Source organism: Lacerta agilis, chromosome 12 (assembly GCF_009819535.1).
Source record: "Lacerta agilis isolate rLacAgi1 chromosome 12, rLacAgi1.pri, whole genome shotgun sequence".
NCBI classification, from domain to species: domain Eukaryota; kingdom Metazoa; phylum Chordata; class Lepidosauria; order Squamata; family Lacertidae; genus Lacerta; species Lacerta agilis.
The window spans coordinates 49,551,808-49,576,024 of record NC_046323.1 but is presented as its reverse complement, the minus strand read 5'-3'; the positions used below and the strand labels follow the sequence as shown (position 1 = coordinate 49,576,024).

The 24,217-nt window shown below is 46.9% G+C and overlaps 1 protein-coding gene across 1 annotated transcript in view; it reads right to left on the bottom strand.

Annotated features, from left to right (window-relative positions):
- Positions 1-17,069, bottom strand: part of AQP1 (aquaporin 1 (Colton blood group)) — a 35,312-nt gene extending 18,243 nt beyond the window's left edge. Inside the window, exon 1 of the mRNA XM_033165181.1 lies at positions 16,451-17,069. Coding sequence (XP_033021072.1) covers positions 16,451-16,843 — 393 coding nt within the window. The 5' untranslated portion in view covers positions 16,844-17,069. The remainder of the gene's footprint in view (positions 1-16,450) is intronic.
- Between the last annotated feature and the right edge of the window lie 7,148 nt (positions 17,070-24,217).

The window sequence follows — 24,217 nt, the reverse complement described above, 5'->3', positions numbered from 1 at the left end:
AAAGGCTTCCTCTCCTGTTACGGTCTGGAAGGCAAAGTTTTGTTTGGCAAGCAAGAGTCGGCGAGTCTCAAGAAGCTTGTCCAATCCTCCAACACCATCCCTGACAAATCTTTAGCCTGGATCCCAGCTGGGCACGGCTGCCTGTTCAGTGGCAGAAAGGTGCTCCTGAGCTGTTTAGAATTGTAGAGTTGGAAGGGACCCCAAGGGTCATCTAGTCCAGCCCCCTGCAATGCAGGAATCTCAGCTACAGCATCCATGACAGATGGGCATCCAACCTCTGCCTAAAAACCTCCAAGGAATGACAGTCCCCCCCCCAAAAGGTAAAAAAGGTAAAGGACCCCAGGCAGGTTAAGTCCAGTCAAAGGCAACTATGGGGTTGCGGCGCTCAACTTGCCTTCAGGTGGAGGGAGCCAGCGTTTGTCCACAGACAGGTTTCTGGGTAGCCAGCATGACTAAACCGTTTCTGGCGCAACGGAAATGCCATTTACCTTCCCGCCAGAGCGGTACCTATTTATCTACTTGCACTAGTGTGCTTTCGAGCTGCTAGGTTGGCAGGAGCTGGGACAGAGCAACGGGAGCTCACCCTGTCGCGGGGATTAGAACCGCCAACCTTCTGATCAGCAAGCCCAAGAGGCTCGGTGGTTTAGACCACAGCGCCACCCGTGTCCCACCTAGCCCAGCATCCTGTTCTCATAATAGTAGCCAAGCAGATGCCTGTGGTATTCAGAAGCATTGCTACCTCTGTCCGTGGAGGCCCAGCCCAGCCATCAAGGCAAGCGTCCCTATGACAGTCCCCAGCCTCCCGAAGAATACCATTCCACTGTCAAACAGCTCTTGCAGGAGTTACTCTTGTATTTGTTACTGCCACAATTGTTTCGGAACAGGATCCTGCTGATTCTCCATCATTGGAGGTTTTAAAACAGAGGTTGGATGGTGTAACGAAACAGATCTAAGTTAAGGGGTTTTCAGAAACCCACAGTGTTTTATGAGTTAATGGGCACCCCAGTTTGAGTGGCAGGTATCTCATGGGAGGCGGGACATTCTGCTCTTTAAAAGGAGGGAGCAGCCGTTAGTGAGAGGGAGAGTGTGACTGGAAGAAGGAGGGCGTGGGGCCAGGATAGTGGTGGGTAGGTTAGGATAGGTTGAAGATGTGTATATGATGCTGAAAGAAAGAGTTTACACTGTTATGAAACTAAGCTTATAAACCATTACTGAAACCGTTAAGTTATGAAAGGAATAAAGATCTCTTGTTGTTGAGCCAAGAAAATATCGTCGTTCTTTTGGTCCAGCGAGTTATATAGGCTCTTGAGGAGGGGAACTCAGGGAAAGGACAAAACTGACCTGAAAGGCGATAGTTTGTGTCTTGGAGTTCCCTCAGGAGGGGCTAGCGGGCTGAAACCCTGGTATTGCCACAGAGTTGCTAAGAGGGCTTAGCTAACTGATATAGTGAGGGATCTAATGAAAGAGAGACCCCGAACTGTAGGCAAAGAAGAGTTTAACCCCTGAAGCCCAGAGCAGAGGATATAACTGGCCACGGCCGCTGGACAGGAAAACTCCTGTTACTAAGGGATCCCCAGATTATAAATAAAAGGGGATTGACATAACAGACGGACCTCAGAGGGACAGGTGGGGTGGATTGAAATTTGACCCAGAACACCTGATTAGAAATTCACTTACTAACAAGGGGAGAGCGTGAAGTGGAGGTATGGCCATCTGCAGAGGTAGAGTTAGGACCAGTTCCACCAACTGGACTCCAAGACAGGGTGTTGCCACTATGACGTAGTGAATTGAACAGAATAGAAGGTAGGGGGTGGGGGCACCAAATGTTGACCTTGCACACTCACAATTGTGTTGCTGGAATTTGAAAGACCAAAGACTGCCCTTGCCCTCTCTCTGGGATCCTTTAGCTGTGATTTCTGCACAGACCCTTTGGGTTCTTTTCAACTCTTCTACAATTCCATGGTTCTACAACCTTAAAGACAGTTTCCCTTCCTAAAACCCAGCCCTCTTCATCTCTAGCCGTAGCTGTCAAATTTTCCCTTTTCTTGCGAGGAATCCTATTCGGAATAAGGGAATTTCCCTTAAAGGGGGGGGGGAGTTGACAGCTATGTCTCTAGCTCCAAGGAAACCTTGAAGCAATCACCTTGTAATGAATTTTGTGTTTTAATTAATATACAGGTGGGACGTGCAACAAAGTGTTGCAGTGTGGAATGGTCCTTTTTGGGGGGATTCTGGCCCCTCCATTCTGTCCCTTTTCCATCCTTGCACCCCAACTTTCAATCAACATTGCCGCAGCCACTAAGAAATCACTTCTCATTCGGCTGTTGGGGAGTTTCTTCCTTCCTCTCTCTCTTAGGGTTTCTATTCTTCTATTCTTTCTTTCTTTTCTCTTTTTAGCTTTTGCAAACCTTGGGGTTCCGCTGAGCCTGTTGCCACCTGTAATTTGTATGTGGGCGGTTCTGTTCCTGTTCCTAACCAACAGCACTCCTCACCTGAACATCACAAATAAAAGGGAACCCCGTCACTTTCTTTTTAGGAAACCAAAAACTTCAGCCTTCCTCCAGACCATTAAGAAACTGATAACTACCTGTATATATTATCAATCACAATTTTAAAAATTGTCAAAAGCAGTAGCTACATCTGTGATTGGGCATAAAAAGCAAACAACAACAACCAAAAGTAATAATAATAAAAACACATTGACTTGCAATTATCAGACAAAAAGCGTTCATAACTCAGTAGACTGTGAGTAGGCTGTGCATATATGTTTGCCATAAAGAAAGTCCCAAGTTTAGGATGGAATAAGATAGTATATGGAATAAGATTGGGAGAGGGGAATAAAATAGTCTAAACCACAGAGCCTAGGGCTTGCCGATTGGAAGGTCGGCAGTTCAAATCCCCTTGACAGGGTGAGCTCCCGTTGCTCCTGGGTGGAGGGGGGAGGGAGCCGTGACACTTTACCAGCAGCCTTCCTCCCTTCCCTCTTCATTTGACAGCTTTGAGGAGGCTTCCCCCCCCCCAGGAAGCGACCCGGGAGCAGGGGGCAATGGCACGCCACCCCCCACGACCCCAAGACTCCACCGAGCTGTCAAAACGAAGGGGGGAGGCTACTGGCAGGGCAATGCAGCTCTGCCCCTTCCCCGGCAGCTGGGGGTAGGCTTGGGAGTCGCGGGCATCAGGTCTCAACACTCCCTGCGTCTCCCTCCAACCTCAGCACTTGGAATGTTTGTGAAGATCCTGTAGCATCGCAGCTGCTTACGCAATGGCTACAGGAGATAGCTTTGGGTTTTTAAATCACATGCCCTTTCTACTTCTCTCTCTCTCTCTCTCTCTCTCTCTCTCTCTCTCTCTCTCTCTCTCTCTGTGCTGCCTTCAAGCAGAGCGAGGCTTTTTCCATTGACATATTGTGACAGGTTCTGGGAAATCTACTTCCAGCCTACTCTGCTATTGTTGCATTTCTTTCCCATGCGGAGATTCGCTTCCTCCTATCCTTCCCTTTCCTACGGCACCAGTTCTAGGCTTCGTAAACTTCCTCCCCTTTTGCTGTCGCTGGAAAACAACAGCTGCTGCCCTACCCATTTCCATGGAGACCCCTTCCATTCTCCCACCTCTAATGCAAAGCATATGTCAGAGGGAAAGGGAGTATCTCTCTGTGTGTATTCATTAGACAGTGCATTTATTTCCCCAACCTGGCTGCTGAGAATAGAGGTATATTGCCATTCTATTTATCGGAGACCTGCTGGATCCACTTAGCGCTGCGTCAAACAGCTCAGCCGTGCACGATGAGCATGCACCATGAAATTTACAGCATGTGGTGCATTAAAAGAAAATGTTATGGAAATGATGTATAAAGGTAAAGGTAAAGGACCCCTGACAGTTAAGTCCAGTCGCAGGCGACTCTGGGGTTGCAGCGCTCATCTTACTTTACTGGCCCAGGGAGCTGACGTTTGTCTGCAGACAGTTTTTCCGGGTCATGTGGCCAGCATGACTAAGCCGCTTCTGGCAAAACCAGAGCAGTGCACAGAAATGCCGTTTAGCTTCCTGCTGGAGTGGTACCTATTTATCTACTTGCACTGGGGTGCTTTCGAAGTGCTAGGTTGGCAGGAGCTGGGACAAAGCAACGGGGATTCGAACCGCCGACCTTCCGATCGGCAAGCCCTAGGCTCAGTGGTTTAGACCACAGCATCACCCACATCCCAAATGTATAGATGGTATTTAACACCAACTAAGCTGTGGTTGAAACCACTGTGCAACTTGGACTTGCCGATCGGAAGGTCAGTGGTTCGAAGCCCCGCAACGGGGTGAGCTCCCATTGTTCAGTCCCAGCTCCTGCCAACCTAGCAGTTCGAAAGCACACAGTGCAAGTAGATAAATAGGTACCGCTCCGGCGGGAAGATAAACGGTGTTTCCGTGCGCTGCTCTGGCTTCACCAGAAGCGGCTTAGTCATGCTGGCCACATGACCCAGAAAAACTGTCTGCGGAAGCGGACAACCTCTGGCTCCCTTGGCTTGTAAAGCGAGATGAGCGCCGCAACCCCAGAGTCGTTCGCGACTGGGCTTACCGTAACTGTCAGGGGTATCTTTACTTTTTAAACTTGCCAAAGTGTATAGGACAAGAGCTATGGAGTGTTGGAAATGTAAAGAAAAGGAAGGTTGTTTCTATCACTTGTGGTGGACTTGGAAGGAGGTAAAAGCTTAGTAGGAAATGATATATAATGAGTTAAAGAAAATGTATAAGAATACTTTTGTTAAGAAAAACCCAGAAGCATTTTAGTGGGTATAGTAGGGGAAGAGATACCAAAGGGAGATAGAAAACTGTTTATGTATGCAACAACTGCAGCAAGAATTCATTTTGGCCAAAAATGGAAGCAACAAGAAGTCCCAATGAAACAGAGTGGAAGACAAAGACGAAGATGGTGGACTTTGCGGAATTGGCGAAATTGGAAAAATCCGAAACCAGAAGACTGAAGTAAATTTATACAATATTTGAAGGACCGCTGTAAACAATTAACAACACTAGCAGGGTTGTAAAAAGACTTGTAATGACAATTGTTCTTTCCTTTTTATATTTATTTAAAATTGTGGTGTTTTGAAGGAGTGAAACGTAAATTAGAAAATGTATAAATGCTATGAGATAAAGGTTTGCGGGGGGGGGGAGATGCCAATGAAGTATGAGCATGCTCAGTGGCTACAGAATGGTGAGTGTCTGTTTGGTGGAGCTGCAAGAATAGAAAACCAGGGAAGCATGGAATTAGGGTGGCTTGAACCCTGAACAGAAGCACTTCAGACTGCAACATTTTGTTGCAGCGGCTTATACAGATTCAAAGGGTCTATTGCTTCTGTTAATTAGTTGCTAGCGCTTTCAGAGAAGCATCCCTCTGTGAGGTGGAGGAGGTGGAAGGGGTGAAAAGAAAAGTATAGTTCAAAGTACATTATATTACATAATATGTAACGTTAAAAAAAAAAGTTGCAAGAGCTAAAACAGAGAAATTCCATTTTCAGAGACACTGTAACTCCAATGCCTGAATGCCTGCAGATTCTACAAACTTGGGGGGTATCCGCATCTTTCCCTTGCCTTGGAATTTTCTCGAGACATCTGGCTGGCTCATTTTGGCCAGATCTACTCCAGCAGTTCTTATATTTTTAAGTTCTTGCAAGTCTGCGGAAACTTTAAGGCTCCGGGGACAGTTAATAATATAGTCTGAAACATTATAAATATAGAGTGGGTTGCAGGATTGCAGGCGGAGGTCTGTAGAGACCTAGGAGGGAGGGAGAGGATGGAGCAGAACTGAGCTGGGCAACTAGCGGGGGGGGGGGGGAGCTGAGCCTTCCATATTCAGGTAAGGAACTGACAACTTGATAATTGGGCATGTATTTTCTCTCCCCGGAGAACCACTTTTAGCACTTCTGTCCGTCCCTTCATGCGGGGATAATGCAGTAGGAGAGATTCCTTTGCCCTCCCCCTAAAACGAACGCGCGGGATAATTTCTGTTGAAACCCAGCAGAGTTCCAGCTACTACAGTCATTTTAACATGTCACGTTTGCAATTTTTATGATGTTCTTTCTAAACCGCAGCCACCACTGAAAGCCGTAGCCATAGCTACCATTCCCCGAGGTCCCTGGGAAGAGCGGTTGGTTTTCGAACCGCTCTGGCAACTGTAGCCTCCCTGAGGAGAATTTGGGGTCTCCTAACATATCTCAGCACCCTTAATAAACTACAGTTCCCAGAAGAGTTTGTGGGGGAGCCAGGCCTGCTTAACATGGTGTGGTCACTGTCTTAAATATCTGGTTTCGATGGGACCCAGAAAGGGAGGAATTTATCCTACAGTCCCCTGACTTTGTCACTAGGTTTTCACCCCATGTGACATTTGGAGCTAAGATGGCAGCTCCTCCTGAGGGAAAACATCTGGGAAATGATGGGTCTCGACAAAGTTAGCCAGATTATCCAGGGACGGCCTCACCCACACGGGCCACATTCACATGTTACATTTAAAGCAATATGACCCCACTTTAAACCGTCATGGCTTCCCCCAAAGAATTCTGGGAGCTGCGGTTTAAGGGTGCTGAGAGTTGATGTTTGTTCCCCTCAGAAGGCTACAGTTCCCAGAGCGACTTAACAATAAATCGCTCTTCATGGGGAACTCTGGGAAATGAAGTTTTCTGTGGGGAATAGGCAGCCTCTTAACAGCTCCAGCATCCGTAACAAACTACAGCTCACAGAATTATTCGTCGGGAGCCATGAGTGGTTTAAGCGCCTGGCATTAATTTGCCTCATTCTGGTTCCATTTTTTGCTCCCTGAATTGGCTTCAGCCCTGTCTCCCATGGGCCTCAGAAAAAATACAAAACCGTGTATATCACTGGAAGAATTGCATAAATATGAAACTAAACTGACAATATCATAATGCAAAGGGCATTTATAAATATTTCATCAGAGGCAAACCTATATATGCTTTAAATCATCAAAGTGCTAGTACAAAGTGCAATTTCAAAGTGCAAAAATACAAAGTGCCATATAATGTTCAATATAATGATGAAGATGGTATAGCAAATGTCTATCAGAAGCGTAGGTCCATCCTCACAATGTTGGGGAATTAGCAATTAGCTGTATTGGAAGGATGGGAGTCTGAGGCACTGTGAATAGCTGAGTTACGTTTTCTTTCTTTGTTCTGATTTGATGAAAAGTCCAGACCTTGAAGAAACCGTTGGTGAAACGGGAAGTTTGAAGCTAGCCACCCGTCGGGAGAACACACCCACATGTTGGAGGGATTCTGAATAACCTTCCCCAACATTGTGAGGATGGACCTACGCGTCTGATAGACATTTGCTATACCATCTTCATCATTATATTGAACATTATATGGTACAGATACCGTGACTGTCTGTTGTTGTTTCTACTGTCTCCCATGGGCGGCTGTGACTCCTAGTTTGCATCACTCAAGAAGAAGAAGAAGATAAACCAAAATGATAAAGGAGCAGAAAGTTCAGGAGAAACGAACCCTCTTCACACAACCGCTTGCTTTTCCAGGGCTTTCTCCATGCCGGGTCTACAGAAGCTGTTCTATCAAATTCCTAAGGGAAACATTTTCCTGTTCCATCCTGTGTTCCAAATGCTTCATTGCTCTCGGAGGCTAACGTCCCCTCAGTTGAATTACAGATTTGGTGTAGGACATTTAATTATTGGCGTCGGCTAAATTTAAACCCCACCGGTCTACTACCCTTAGTATCGCAAGGTTGTCCTGAGAGCGCTTGGACTATAGTTGTCAAACCAAAAGCTTTACTATTCTGGTTTATCACCACAACCGTTATTAGCACTGGGCTTCAGTAAAGCAAATAATTTAATTAGACAGTGCCTGTATGATACTGAGCGACAGAATTAATTTGGCCACGATAAGGACATTTAGTCCACAGTGTGATTGTTTCCCACCTAGTCATATTGACACGCCGGCACCCTTTTTGCAAAATTTAACAATTCCAAAATACAGATTCGCTTTCACTTATGTGAGATTTAAGATACTGCCTTTAGCTGTGCTTGAGAGTCAATTTTAAAAAAAAAAATCCGCTGGGGAAAACGGTTATGTCCACGTGGAGATGGCAGTATTGAATCAGTATTGAATCAGGCTTCTAGTTTGCATTCTTTATAAAGATTTGAGGAGTGAAGTTATTACCCCTCCATGACTATCCATACCTGGTCACTCAACCATTGCTACTGTATCCTTTCTTCTGGCACATCAAGACAGCAAAAAAACTGCAAACTTTTCAGCAGGGGCAATTAGAATAATATCTATTATTTGATTATTGATGTAAACAAGCATAGGCAAACTCGGCCCTCCAGATGTTTTGGGACTACAACTCCCATCATTCCTAGCTAACAGGACCAGTGGTCAGGGATGATGGGAATTGTAGTATCAAAACATCTTGAGGGACGAGTTTGCCTATGCCTGCTCTAGAATGTATTTTGTATAGCTAAGTTTTTAGCTCTATCTTCATTACATTGTGTTATATTTTATTGCTGTGACTAGTGGCTGGTGCAAATAATGATTATTCTGAAAGGAAAAAGCTGTCTCCAAGCTGAGGAATCCCAGATCACCAGAGTTTTTTTTTTTTATGACGACTCCGGGGAAGCCGTGCTCCCTAGGAAACCAGACCACACATCCTTAATAGCTCTTGTCAGCTCCTCCAACTGTTTTCTGGAGGACACGACATCCCTTGGCATTGGGACCAGCACGGTCTTTACTTTTTTTTTCCTGCTGCGTGGGCCAGTTCTAGAGAGGTGGTTTCGGAGAGAATGAGCAAGCCTTCCGTTTTAGAGACCGACCCTGAGCTGTTTCAGGTTAATGGGGGTGGCAGGAGGGAAGGCGAGGGGAGGGGATTGGATTTGGATCACATTTAAAGTCTAACCTACCTAAATTGGAGGGACGCGGGTGGCACTGTGGGTTAAACCACAGAGCCTAGGGCTTGCCAATCAGAAGGTCGGCAGTTCGAATCCCTGTGATGGGGTGAGCTCCCGTTGCTCAGTCCCTGCTCCTGCCAACCTAGCAGTTCGAAAGCACATCAAAGTGCAAGTAGATAAATAGGTACCACTCCGGCGGGAAGGTAAACGGTGTTTTTGTGCACTGCTCTGATTCGCCAGAAGCAGCTTAGTCATGCTGGCCACATGACCCGGAAGCTGTACCCCAGCTCCCTCGGCCAGTAACGTGAGAGTTGTCCGTGACTGGACCTAATGGTCAGGGGTCCCTTTACCCTTTACTTACCTAAATTGGCACTTTTCGCAATTCAGGCTTCACCGAATTTTGCAAGGCAACACCCACTCACCTGCACCCCCGGAAAGTAATGTGTACAAAGGTGAATATGCTGGGGGAGAGCAGGCATTTAAAAAATGCACAGAATAGGGGAAATGTCGGGGGAAATTGCTTTGCAAAAATGAATTGCACACAGTATATAACCAGGAAAGCTCTGTACTAAAATGCTTCTGAATTTTCACAGGGACTTAAAATGAAATATTGCAAATTGACGTTGGAATATGGAGAACTGAAGACAGGGAAAAGGAGAAACCAAAGATTTGCCCGTCCCTAACTACAGTTCCCATCAGCCCCTGCCAACATGTTCAATGGTCAAGGGTGATGGGAGAGGAAGTCCAGTTGACAGATTCACCCCACCCTACACGGCAGAACTGGAGCTCTGCTGCAGTTGGCTATGGGCCAGGCCTTCATTATTCTTGACGGGATGTCAGCCTGTCATTTCAGCTGGCTCTGCATCAAAGTAAGCAGGCTTTCATATGTAGGCCAGCAGTGTAGTGCAGTGGTTAGAGTATCGGACTGGGACCTGGCCTACCTCACAAGGTTGTTGTGGGGATTCAGCAAGGAGGAGGAGGCAGAACCATGCACACCACCTTGAGCTCAAGGTGAGATGTAAACTGGATTGGGACCCAGCGGGGATATGACACTATAACCCATTAACCCATGTTGTGGTCCCAAGCTGTTGTTTGGGTGCTGGGAAGACTCGTAGGAGCCAACTCCTAGGGGCTGAGGTCTCTTCACCACCCCACCCTCCCAAAGATGGGCATTGCCATTCAAATGGTGTCATGGGATCGATTATGTGGAGTGAGGTTTACCTGCCCCCCCCCCAATATTTCAGTCAAGTTGACACCCTGGAAAGTCATTCGCCAGCACCAGAGGTCTTATTGAGAGTCTAGGGCTGATGAAGAAGATCTCTAAGCTGCAGCTGTTAAGGCAGGCCTTAGAGCAGGCATAGGTGAACTCGGCCCTCCAGATGTTTGGGGACTACAGATCCCATGATCCCTAGCTAACAGGACCAGTGGTCAGGGATGATGGGAGTTGTAGTCCCAAAACATCTGGAGGGCTGAGTTTGCCTATGCCTGCCTTAGAGCCAAACCCTCGTTGCGCCCAAAGCAAAAGAATTATCAGTGAAGATTACAGTGGTACCTCGGGTTACAGACGCTTCAGGTTACAGGCGCTTCAAGTTACAGACTCCGCTAACCCAGAAATAACGCTTCAGGTTAAGAACTTTGCTTCAGGATAAGAACAGAAATCGTGCTCTGGGGGCGCAGCGGCAGCGGGAGGCCCCATTAGCTAAAGTGGTGCTTCAGGTTAAGAACAGTTTCAGGTTAAGAACGGACCTCCGGAACGAATTAAGTTCTTAACCCGAGGTACCACTGTAATTTCCTCCTTAGGATAAAAGCCTGTGCAATTTTGAATAAGAATAAGAATAATTTATTATTGGCCAAGTACATTTTCCAACATACTTGGAATTTGTTTCGGCTACATTGCAATGTAAACATACAGACACTGTTCCTCTCACAATACAAAGAAGCAAAGAAACCCCACCCATATTTTACCTCCCCTTAAGCTATACAACTATGAATTTAACAATTTAATGGCACAAGGGAAAAAACTATTCTTGTGCCTGGCCGATTTTGTATATGAAGTCCTGTAGCGACGTTCAGATGGAAGTAAATCAAGCAGACGATGACTGGGATGTAAAGGATCTGCTACAATTCTCTCTGCTCTCTTCCTAACTCGGGTAGCATAAATTGTCTCTATTGAAGGCAAGCTAACACCAATTACCCTTTCTGCAATTCTTACAGCTCGTTGGCGCCTTTTCTTGTCTCTCTTGGAGGCTGTACCGTACCAAGCTGTTATAGAATTACAGAGAACAGTTTCAATGATGCCTCTGTAGAACTGGATCAACACTTCCTGGGGCAATTTAAATTTTCTTAGTTGATGCAGGAAATACAGCCTCTGGTGGACCTTTTTAATAATACTATTGATGTTGCTTGACCAATTTAAGTTATAAGAAATTATAGAGGAAAGCAAAACAAGTGTTGAGAAGACCAGAAGCTTTTCTGATCTCACCAGTCTGGCTCACCGCAGGCTGTGGCTCTGTGGTTTGCAAGTAGAAGGTTCTGGGTTCAGTTCCTGGTATTTCAAGGTGGGGCTGGGTGGGGGGGCTCCCTATCTTAAATCCCAGAGAGCTCCTGCCAGTCAGTGTAGACACTACTGAGCTGACTCATTATAACGTAGCTTCCTATGTTCCTAGGCGTTGGCTGGAACTCTCTCTCTGATTCATCATGGACATTTGTGGTTACTTTCTATTGAGTCAGGCGGTTGTTCCATTAATTTATCTACTGATTTACTTATACAATTTGCTGGCCGGCCCGTTGTTTTTCCAACTTGGCTTGCAACCCAAGAGAAAACTACTTTTAGAAAACTGACAACAAAGCACGGATAAAAGCAGCAGATGGATAAAAGTCTCGGTGTTGCCAATTCTAACTGATGGGTGGATGTTTTACAGGGTCTCGGGGTCAAACTGCACTTTACATTAATTGTGTGGAAGCAATTAACACTCCTTTTAAAAAAAAATTTAAAAAGGAGATGAGGATGGGGAAGAAATTCAGTGTGGTACTTAAATTCGTACTTTCCAAAAGCAACGCCCAAAATGAGACGCAGCTATCCTCCTAAATTTCCCCTGCTCTGAATTTTGCAATGCAATTCTCCCAACAGCAAAAATATGCACTTATTAGAGAGACATGTTCATGAAGATGTGTGTATTTGGTGAAAATCACATACAAAAATGCATTAAACTTAGGGGGCTGCAAAAATGTGTAGATTGGGAGAAACGCACACTAAAACGCTGGCAAATTTCTGTGAGCGCTTTGGTTTTTGTTTTGAAAAAAGAACAAAGCAATATAAAAAAGTGATAAACCAAACTCAAGACTAGAAACAATGAATGGAACTGAAATTGAAATTCTGATCGTCATTATTGTTATTTGCATTTACAGGTGAAACTCGAAAAATTAGAATATCGTGGAAAAGTCCATTTATGTAAGCAATTGTTTTCATTAGCTACTGGAGTTTAATATATGAGATAGACTCATGACATGCAAAGCGAGATATGTCAAGCCTTTGCTTGTTACAATTGTGATGATTATGGCGCGCAGCTGATGAAAACCCCAAAGTTGAAATTGTTAATTTGGGGTTATCATCAGCTGTACGCCATAATCATCACAATTATAACAAATAAAGGCTTGACATATCTCGCTTTGCATGTCATGAGTCTATCTCATACATTAGTTTCACCTTTTAAGTTGAATTACTGAAAGAAATGAACCTTTCCACGATATCCTAATTTTCCGTGTTTCACCTGTATATCCCACCTTCCTCCCTAAGGAGCTATGGGGAATGTACATACTTAGTTGTAGTCCATCCTACAAGCAGACCCCTTCCTTCTGCACACCCTCACGCCCCACCACAATTTCCGACAGCCCTCACTCGAAATCTACGAGCCCGCCTGCAGTAGCCGCGGAGAAGGAGGGGGCTTGTTTAAGGCAGAGTAAATGTTTAAAAGGTCTGAAGCAGTACTGCTCCGCTGGTGCGCTGGACGAAAGCCAGCTGGTGGGAGGGAGGCGACGGCCGGGGCGATCAGGCGCTGCAATTTTCTGGAGAGCTCTCTAAGGCTCCAAAGGACATAGTTAAGTGGAGTTGCGCGATACTCTCCGTAGGTCTCTCTCTCTCTTTTAACACACAACATTCCAAGGCAAGCTGCAGCTCAGTGAAAGGTGGCTGAGTGACTAGGGAGAGGGTCTTTAACCCTCCCCCTTGTCCTTTTACAGCTTAAGATTCACCCCTCCCCCAGCTGCTTTTTGGCCCTTGGTGGAGATGCAGAGAACATGCTATGACTCTGTGCCCCTGGAAAAAGCAGTTTCGGGACATGGGAGGGATCCCCCCCTCTCTCCCAGCTGTCCCCCAGTGGTGGTTGAATGCTGCCTTCCACCCCACGCCTACCACAAGTATTTATGCAAGAAGCAGCTCTTAACTCTCTGGATTTCTGGTCCTAGAACAGTCTCCCCCCACCCCCCAGCCTGGTGCACTCAGATTGACATTGGATTACAACTCCTATGGTCCTTGTCTATTGACTATGGAAGTTGTGGTCCAATATTGATCTGAGTGTGTCTATTGACCATGGTGGCTGGGGGTGTCCAACAACAGTGGAGGATGCCAGATTGGAGACGGCTGTCCTCGAATCCAGGGCGGGTATAGGAACCTGTGACCCTGCAGATATTGTTGGACTGTAACTGCCACCAGTCCCAGCCAGCATGGTCAATGGTCAGAGATGATGGGAGTTGTAATCCGGCAATGTCTAGAGGGCGTCAGTTTCCCTAGGAGATAATCCCTATCTACTTCACTGCCTTGTCGTGGCGAAGGGGCTTGAATTACTCAGGGAAGCTATGGACAGGTCAAGATGGACAGGTCATAGTGGAGAGTTTGGACCAAACGTGATCCACCTGGAGAAGGAACTGGCAAGCCACTCCAGTATCCCTGCCAAGAAAACTCCATGGACAAAGACGTTGAGGCTCCAGTACTTTGGCCACCTCATGAGAAGGGAAGACTCCCTGGAAAAGACCCTGATGTTGGGAAAGATGGAGGGCACAAGGAGAAGGGGACGACAGAGGATGAGATGGTTGGACAGTGTTCTCGAAGCGACTGGCATGAGTGTGGCCAAACTGCGAGAGGCAGTGAAGGATAGGCGTGCCTGGCGTGCTCTGGTCCATGGGGTCACGAAGAGTCGGACACGACTGAACAACAACAACAACTTCCAGAGATGGGTCAGCTCTCAAGAGACAACTGTAGCAGTTATCCCTTCTTCCCACACGCAAGGGGTAAAGCATGACTAGTCAGATTGCCTCTAACAAATGCCATTGTTCCTGTTGTTCTCCTTCAATCAGCAAGGAGCAGGAGATACCTGGGCTCAGCGTTCAAATCCCTCTGCAGGTGTGGAGTACAGGTATTACGTAGGCATGCACCCCAGGACCAAACCCACCGCTGCCTCCAATACTGATCACCTGTTCTGAGCGCCAACAAAACTGGAGCCAAACCAGAGAGAAGGCGGAGGTAGCGGCATGCTCAGAGGAACCTCCAGGTTTGCAAAAGGGCAGGTGATCTTTTAAAGAATAAAATAAAAAAACATGGAAAGAAACCAACTCTCTCCCCACAACAAAAGCAAGGTTAATGAAGATTTGACATGGATCACCAGAAGTCAAGAACTGCTGAGTTGGAAAAGGACGACAGGGAGCCAAGAAGGTAGAGTGAATTGGCTTTAGCCCCTAACAATGGAAAGGCATGACTGGGACTCTGATTAGGAGCATTCCTGTTAGGGGTTAGGGATATACTGCAACTTTCTGTTGCAGCGCCCACTTGTGGAAACTTGGCAGCATAGGACCTCTGGCAAAATTCTCCTTTCAGGGCCACTCTTAAAGATATTCAATCTTGACACTGGGCAGCCCTACAATGGCTTGGGTGACTCTGAAGGCCTCCAGCCTAGTAAACAACCAGAGAAGAGGATAAGAAATACACAGTTGCTGACGGTTACAAGATATGCATGTGGTGGCAAAGATTAGGGTTGAATCCTTAGCTCTCCCGGAGTTAGCGCTTTTCGCCAGTAAATCCATTCGGTCAAAGCCCACATGAAGCGACGCCTCAGAGGTATCAGCCAGACTGAAACAAGCAAGTGCCCCCCCCAGTCCCTGTGCTTTTCAGAATAGCAGCTGACAGGCAGAAAATCAACAGGTGCTGTTTTCCCCTGGAATGAAATGCTGAGGTGGGGAATTGGTTACCGCCAGCTGAATTTCTACCTGCCCGGAAGCTATTTGCAAGAAAAAACCATGGAAATCCTGAACACCTTCAAGGGGGTCTCTCATTCTGCATCCATCCCATCTACCACTCCTGTTACAACATTTGTCTCCATAGCTAGTGTTTGTGTGTGTGTTTGTGTGTGGAAGGAAGGAAGGAAGGAAGGAAGGAAGGAAGGAAGGAAGGAAAGAAAGAAAGAAAGAAAGAAAGAAAGAAAGAAAGAAAGAAAGAAAGAAAGAAGGAAGGAAAATCTTAATGGGATTGTCAACTTTCTTCTGGCAAGGCTCTTTGGCCATTCACAGCTGTGTGTGTGGAAATTCCCACCTAGTGTGACCAGCCACAGAGACAGCCAGCAGAATTGCCAAGCTTGGAACTTTCCTGTAAAAGAGAGACTTTGCCAGCTGCCTCTCCCCATATGCCTGCCTTCTGCAAAACCCATTGGCCTCCCTTTGCATCTAGCCAAAACGCACAGCACCTGCCGAACCCCCTCCTGTTGCAGAGAGGGTAGAAGCGAAAGGGCCCTGCTGGAACAAAGAAAATAAAAGTTGGCCGCCTTCCGGCACATCTGCTCGCTTTGCCACCTTACCACTCCAACATCCCTGGAAAGAGAGCCAGCCACCTCCACGCCCTTTTAACAAGTGGCTCTGGAAATCAGTGGCCAAACAACTGGTCTTTCGAGGCTATTGGTTTTCTTGATTTTTTGATTATTTTTTTTTTGCCGGTTTTAAAAATTGATTCTCCATCGTTTTTTGAACAAACTGTGACCAAATTTTATGCAATTTTAAAAGCCAACTTCCCACCCCCACCCCTCCAATGTTCCTCCTATTTTCCTCCTTCCTTTCCTGTTCCCAGTACAATAACATTTCCAACTCTCTTTTCAAAATGCCATCCCTTCTCCCTACACGTCACCTGTTCAGTTATCAATTTCTGCTACGACTTTATAACCTGCCCCCAAGGCAGTTGACTAGAGCAAATCTCCTTTTGTGGTTTTCTGCAGCCTTGGCACGCAGACAGACACAGTAATTATTATTATTATTATTATTATTATTATTATTATTATTATTATTATTTATTTGTACCCCGCCCACCTGGCTGAGTTTCCCCAGCCACTCTGGGCAGCTTCCAACAGAATGTTAAAACAATACAGCATTAACTATTAAAAACTTCCCTAAACAGGGCTGCCTTCAGATGTCTCTTAAAAATAGGACAGCTGCTTATTTCCTTGACATCTGGTGGAAGGGTGTTCCACAGGGTGGAACAGAGGAAGAGGAGCAGAGGGGGGAGCCCGGGGTGGGTCACCTTACCGCATTGAGCCCCAACGAGTTGTTTGACAGCCCGGACGTGATCCCGGAAAGGATAGCTGTGGCCACCACTGCCCCCAAGCACTGGGCGATAATGTACATGACGGCCCTCAAGATGCTGATCTGGCAGCTGAGCAGGAGGCCCAGGGTCACGGCCGGGTTCAGGTGAGCGCCGCTGATGTGCCCCACGCTCTGGGCCATGGTGGCGATAGAGATCCCGAAAGCCAGGGAGACTTTCACGTTGTCTTGGACCCGCGTCATGGTCTCGTTGGCGCCGGCGAGGGGGAAGTTGAAGCCCAGCGCCGCGCCGATGCTGATGAAGATGAAGAGGCTCATGGCGAAGAACTCGGCCACCACCGCCCTCCAGAACTTCTTCTTCTTGAATTCGCTGGCCATCTCTGCCCTGTTCCCTCTTCCTCGCTCCCTTGCCTTCTCGCTCGCCCTCTCGGCAGGCTTCCTCGCTGAAGAGAGAGAGAAGTCTGAGGGAGGAAGAGAGCGCTCCGGTTATTTATAGGGCTTTGGGTGGTCTGTAGGAGGGAAAGGGGTGTTGTACAAAGGGAGGAAAGGAACATTGACAATTGATGCTGCCTCTTGTACGGATGCAAGGCACCACTAGTTGCTTGCCAATTTGTTCCCCCCCTCTCCCTCCTTCCTCCACCAGTTTCCCCCGCCCAGGCAACTTCTCTGCCTCCCTTCTCAAACTCTGCTGTGCTCTTGTTCCCAAGTGCTTTTTAAAGGCATTCTCACTGCAAGAGCCGTCAAGAGGGTTTGTCTGCAGAGCTGCTAAGATCTTCCCCTCCGCTCTCCAGATAGTGAGGGAGGCAGGAAACGGACCTGAGAGAAAGCTCTTACCAGGCTTCTGAATCTCTCTCCCCCACCCCTCCACCCCTCTTTCTCTGCCTTTCTCTCTGAACTAACTGAGTCTCTTGACATGCTCGAGGGGCTATTTGTTCTCCCCTCTGGTGAACAAGGAGGGGCAGCAAATTAAAAACAAACAAAAAGAAGTTTAATTGCTGCCCCTCAAAAAAGGAAACGGAATGGTCCGTTTCACATTTTCCACCTGTTATCAACCATAAGGGTTGTAGGAGTCCATAGTGCTCTATGGGGACTGAGGTCTTTCTAAAATTTGGGTTATGCAATTTCCAAGGTAAGTGGCTTTACTTATGCTAAAGAGCTGCAAACAGACATGGCAGTCTGTTTAAAATGTTAAGACTAGCTTCCGATCCCAACTAGGGGTGGAAGCATCTGCAAATTTTGGTCCCCTCCATTTCTCGTTTCCCCAGCCTTAAATTCAGTTCCCCACATTTCTGCACCAAGTTTGGGTATATTGTTGCTGTTGTTGCTTGTTGCATGTATATCCCTCCTGTTTCTCCAAGGAGCTTGAGGTGGCGTTCATGGTTCTCCCCTGCCTCATTTATTCCCCACAACGACCCTTTAAGGTAGGTTAGACTGAGGGGCAGTGACTGACCGAAGGTCACCCAATGAGTTTTATGGTTGAGTCCTGGTCTCCCAGATACACACACACACATTTCAAAATCCTCATGATCCTCATGAAAATTTCACCATCATTTTTGTGCTCATTTCTCCTAATCAATACATGTTTGCATGCAGTAACGATTGACAGAGACTTTTTTGGCAGCATTTCCCCTAATATCATACATTTATGGTACATAAATATTTTTACAAATATCTTTGTTTTTCAAGCACACTTTCCCTTAAAAAAATAAACACCACTTAGGGAATAGTTATTAAGTGGCACACAAACTGTCAATTTATTTTTTTGCAACCATTCTTTGGTGAGAGAACTGCATTGCAAAATTCAGTCAAGTATGAATTCCAATGGATGGTGTTCTTTCTCACATTGTTTTGGAATGTACAAATTGGATAGAATTGCCTTTGGATGAGAACTGAATTGTATTTTTCCTCATGCCAAAATATGTATGAAACTCTATGAAGCTGTGCTAGCTTTAGCCAAATTCTTTCCTTCAAGTTCCTCACATAGCTGGAGCAGAACCCTCTGAAATCATCTCAAAAATTATGTTAAGGAGAAAAGTTGATGACAACTCTAGCACAAGGTCTTACATGTATATGTATGTTTCTGAGAACAATTCAAAGTGTTGGTGCTGACCTTTAGACCCCTAAATGGCCTCAGCCCTGTAGACCTGAAGGAGTGTCTCCACCCCCATCGTTCAGCCCAGACACTGAGGTCCAGCTCCGAGGGCCTTCTGGCGGTTCCCTTCCTGTGAGAAGTGAGGTTGCAGGGAACCAGGCAGAGGGCCTTCTTGGTAGTGGCACCCGCCCTATGAAATGCCCTCCCATCAGATGTCAAGGAGATAAACAACTACAGTCAAACCTCATTTTGCAGACAGGATCTGTTCCGGATGCCCATCCACAAGCCAAAAATGACGCACGTCGAAGCGCCACATCTGTGAACATGCGTGGCGTGATTTAGTGCTTCTGCCCATGTGCGAGCAGCGAACCCAGAAACAACATGTTCCGGTACTTCTGGGTTTGCCGCAAACGTTCACTGAAGCAGACGCAAGCGGAGGTGGATGCAGAACGAGTTTTGACTGTAGCTGACTTTTAGAAGACATCTGTAGGCAACTGCGCAGGGAAGTTTTTAATGTTTGATGTTTTATCGTGTTTTTAGTATTCTGTTGGGAGCCACCCAGATTGGCTGGTGAAACCCAGCCAGATGGGTGGGGTATTAATAATAATAATAATAATAATAATAATAATAATAATAATAATAATAATAATAATAATAAATTATTATTATTATTGTTATTATTATTATTTCTTACTTTTCTAATTGTAGAATAGCTTAGGCTTGCAATCCTATACCTGGGAGCAAGTCCCAGTGAACTCAATGAAGCTTACTTTGGAGTAGACACATAGAGCCTTGTACTGTCAGGCTCCCAGGCACTGACCAAACCCATGTGTAACTCCACTTCTCAAAGCTGATGCACCATGTGCCTTTGGGAAACCATTGCTATTGGTCTTGAATGGGAGGATTAGGAGGCCTGCATTGAGGTTTTTTGGGCATTTCCCAGCAAAGATGTGCAGAATCCACACACACACACACACATGGTGACACCCTGTGAATCTTAAAAGGTCTTCTCGGGAAATGTCCTCCCAAACTTCCATTGAAATTTCAGCTTCGGCAGCATTCAGTGACCATACGTTGGATGAGATGAGAGAACATTGGGTTGCTTATCTATTTCATAGATGGAGAGGAGTTGAAATGGAGTTCCCCCAGTTTAAATGCCAGCTGATGGAGGAGATCCCCTGCTACAAGCAGCGGTGGAGCAAGCCGATCGGGCGCTTGGGTCGGCGAGCATGTCCTGTGCCCAGGAGTGGGGCAGCTGCCCGCAGAGGTGGGGCGACCCAGGGCAGGACTCTCCATGGGGCCTCCAGAGTCTGCCTGCCTCCTTCCACTCAGCCGCCCAACAGCTGAGGGGGAGGCAGCGGGCAGACCGTTTGGGGCAGCGTGGAGCCTGTGGACACCCAAGCCACCACGTCACTCCCAGGAGAGACACGTGGCTCGGGCACACTGCAGGCCCCACGGTGAGTGCCGCCCGGGATTTTGTCAACACCCGGGGCGACCTGCCCCCCCACTGCCCCCCCTTCCTCCGCCCCGGCTACAAGATCCCTGATAAAAAGATGTACTTATCCGTGCAGTGTTAAGTCAAACTATGGAACTCACTGCTGGGGGAGGCAATAGTGAAAAGCAATTTGGACGGCTTTAAAGGAGTCACAAGAAAGGAGATTCCGACTAAAGATCAGGAAGAAGTTTCTGACACAAAGAGCTGTCAGTCATTGGAATAGACTCCCTCGGGAGATGGTGAGATCTCTTTCATGGGAGCTTTTCCAGCAGAGTTTGGACAGCCATCTGTCATGGATCCTTGAGATTCCTGCATTGCAGGGGGTTGAACAAGACGATCCGGCTCTGCAAGTCTATGATTATACAGTCGTACCTTGGATCCTGAGCGACTTGGCTCCCGAACAAACAGGCTCCCGGTCGATCGAAAACCGGAAGTGCGTGTTCCGGTTTTTGAATGTTCTTTTGGAAGCCGACCATCCAAAGGGGCTTCCGATTGGCTGCAGGAGCTTCCTGAAGCCAATCAGAAGCTGCGCTTTGGTTTCCGAACGTTTTGGAAGTTGAACGGACTTCTGGAAGGGATTGCATTCGGCTTCTGAAGTACGACTGTATGATTTTACCCTCAAACCTGGGGCCACACACTGGCTGCCTCTATCTGTGCCATGATATATTAACTGCTCCGGGGCGTTTAGAAGGAAGAGGGACATGGCGTGTTGAAAAGCATCACTCAAGGCAGAAGGTATGGTGTGTGCTTCAGAGCAAGGTGATAAGGAACCATCAACTTACTGGCACCACTTCAAGCCTTTCTCCTTTTTTTTCAGTCTCACCAAGCTGGTGCCATGACCAGAGAAATGGCCTGGACTGAAGTTGGGTCAGCCATGCTCAACAGAATGAATGTAAACATCTCTCTTGACACTCCTGCTAAAGAGACAAGAGACCTAGCTGCATAGTTCATTCCTTTTTTTAAAAAAAGGAAAACCCTAGCCCATTCCATCTTGCGTGAGGAGGAAACCTCCAAGAAACAGCTTGATGAGATCTCAGCAGAACCTAAAACAGCACGGACCAACCTGGGACTAACTAGCATGATCCCAGCCCAAAGCTCCCCGCTGCGATTGCAAGATCTCACAATGCTCCTGTACTTCTTTACACAGCACATAGTTGAACTGTGGAACTCACTTCCACAGGACGCACTGATGGCCACCAACCTGGAGGGCTTTAAAAGACGATTGGACAAAATTGCAAAGGAGAGGGCTACCTATGGCTGTTGGCCATGATGGTTTTGCTCTGCCCCAACGGTCGGAGGCAGTAAATGCTTCTGAAAAGCAGTTGCTGGAAACCACAGAAGGACAGAGGGCTTTTTGTGCTCAAATCCTGATTGCTGGTTTTCCCCAGGCATCTGGTTGGCCACTGTGAGAACAGGATGCTGGACTAGACAGTGCAGACGTTCAGACTATATCGCCGTACAGTTATTTGGATCAAGTCCTTCCTAATACAAGAAAACCAACTGCAACATAACACCAGATATAGCAAGAATCTAAGAACATAAAAAGAGCCTTCTGGATCAGGCCAATGGCCCATCTAGTCCAGCATCCTGTTCTCACAGGGGCCCGGCCAGATCCCTGTGGGAAACCAGCAAGGAGACCATCAGCACAAGAGCCCTCTCTCCTTCTGTGGTTTCCATCAACTGGCATTCGGAAGCATTGTTGCTTTCAACTTTGGATTGAGTCACTCATAATGGCCATGGAGATTTGACCCAACCTGTCTGCTTTCCACTCGGGTCTTCACCTGTGAATGATAGGAAACAGCCTTAGGTTGAGCCTGACCAACTGGGCCCCACTAACTCAATACTGTCTACACCAGCGGTCGGCAACCTAAGGCCCATGGGCTGGAAGCGGCCCACATAGGCCATTTAACCAGCCCATGGGCCGCCCATGAACCAAGCGATTTCCGATGTCTGGGCAAATGCAGAAGCAGTTTCTGTTGTCGCGCTGCACCGGTCTGGCCCACAGAGGACCTCTACACTGACTGGCAGCGACTCTCCATGGAGTCTCTCCCAGCCCTCTCCCAGGAGATGCTGGGAATCGAACCTGGAACCTTCAGTGTGCAAAATAGAGGCTCTACCGCTGAGCCACGACTCCTTCTCCTGAGAGTTGTGGAGAGGCAAAGGCTATACCACACCAATTCAGGATGCAGGCCAGTTCCACAGCCCTGTCAGCTTTTTCTCCCCTCCCCCTGTTTGTGTTTTTCAGGGAGTCTCTTCCCGATTAAACAAAGCCCTTCTTTGTATTCGATGACCTTTCTGTTTCCTCTGTCAGTCCTTAGAACAGCTGTTCTCCCCATTTTTCTTCCTCTCCAGCTCCTTCCTCCGTATAAATTTTTCCCTGCCACCCCACTCCTTGTTCTTTCTTCTCTGTCCCTGCCACACCCCACCGCCGTAACCCTTTCCCCTCCTGATTTCGGCAGTCCCCCGTTTTGAAGCCTTCCCCTTTAATATTGGGGGTCTGGTTCTGGAGTGGATCATTCCCCCGCTATCCTAGAGGCCCACAAGGGAGGGACTCTTCCATCCCCCTTTAGCTCCCAAGATGAAGTGGCAGCATGAAGGTCCCCTGTTGTGGCAGCACCTCTGGTGGACCATAAGCACAACTGTGGACACAGCAGCGACTAGAGATGCTGGGAGCCATGGGGAAAAGGAATTTCCTATGGTTCCCAAAGTACACTGTTGCCCAGGGATACCGGGAAGCATGAGAAATGATCCCCAGATTCCCTGCATGTTGACATCAACTCTCACAGCTTCATCTCCTTTGCTTAAGTCTATGTTTCTGGCTGCCTGGATTGGATTTCATTCAACAGACATTGTACCATGGCATGTATACACGAGGGGCAAATGTTGATTAGATTGTAGGATGGCCCTACCAACAGGCAGCTAGTTGCCTCTGGTGCAAAAGAAAATTAGTTTGGCTGGCCTTTGGGATGCTTTGCACCTAGAGTTGTTCACCTGTTTGTAAATCATAGCAGCTGCTTTCCACTGCCTTTGGGGTGTCAATGGCCTTGTGACTTGCCCTGCCCTCTTGCTGCTGGTCCACTGACACATCTTGCCGGCAAACCCACAACCGCAACCCACAACCCCAGTGTCCAGGAAATGTCAGCATTTTTAATGGAGGAGAAAGAGTTTACAGGACATAGTGCACTAGGCATGGTTCAGAAAAAAGATCTGGGTTCTAATCCACCACACAGCTGTGGAAGGAAAAGCCAGAGATTGAGTGAAAGTTTGGGGGCTGAAATGTGACCTAGAAGAAGAAGAAAAATGCTTGATTCCTGCTTGAATTTGAGGTTGCAGTTATGGGAGAAGCAAGTCCTTTTGGGGGTGTTAATGCCTCCATTGTAGGCTCAGGTTTTATATATGGGTAAATAAACCATATATCATAAGGACACCACAGTCTCCACTGTTTCCCATTTCCAAAAAGAAGCACGGACCCCTGGAATTTCACATTGCTCATAGACTGGGGTGGCGTTCAACCACACCAAGCTGACTAGCAGTGCCAAAAAGTAGAGAGAGCTGGGCAGGGCAATGGGCTGACTTGACTTAATTTACAAAATAAGTTTCCTAGGATGGCAAAGCTGAGATTTATTTTAAGAACAACCCCCCACCAACCCCACAAAAGCATGCAAAATGTTTCTGTTTTGACGTACCATGACCCAAGCAATTTGACTGCCGCGACTCTTCATGGGTCGCTTGAACACTTTTGCAAAACGTTTCGAAGGGGTTTTCCTTTCCTACTTTTTGAAATGCTGACATTACTTTCTCAACAGAGTGGATCAAGGCAGAAACAAAAGCAAGCTCTTGGAACACAAAATCCATTCAAATTCAGCTGGCTTCAGTTTTTTTAAAAAATAAAAATAAAATAATAGATGCATATCCTGTTTAGCTTCCATAATGTCTGCTTTTTTAAAAAGCACATAAGATGCAGCTGGATCCACATTCCAGCTCAACAGAAGAAACTTTTAAAGCTGGGGTGTTCTTGTTCAGGGGAAGACTTCAACTCACAGTTAATCTGCCTTTGGACTACTCAGGAACATAAAGAAGTAACAGGTACTTTGTCTGCTAAGGCAAAGGTCCTTAGCATTTACGAGACCAAGATTATAAACAGATTTTCACCCTACGCATTTGA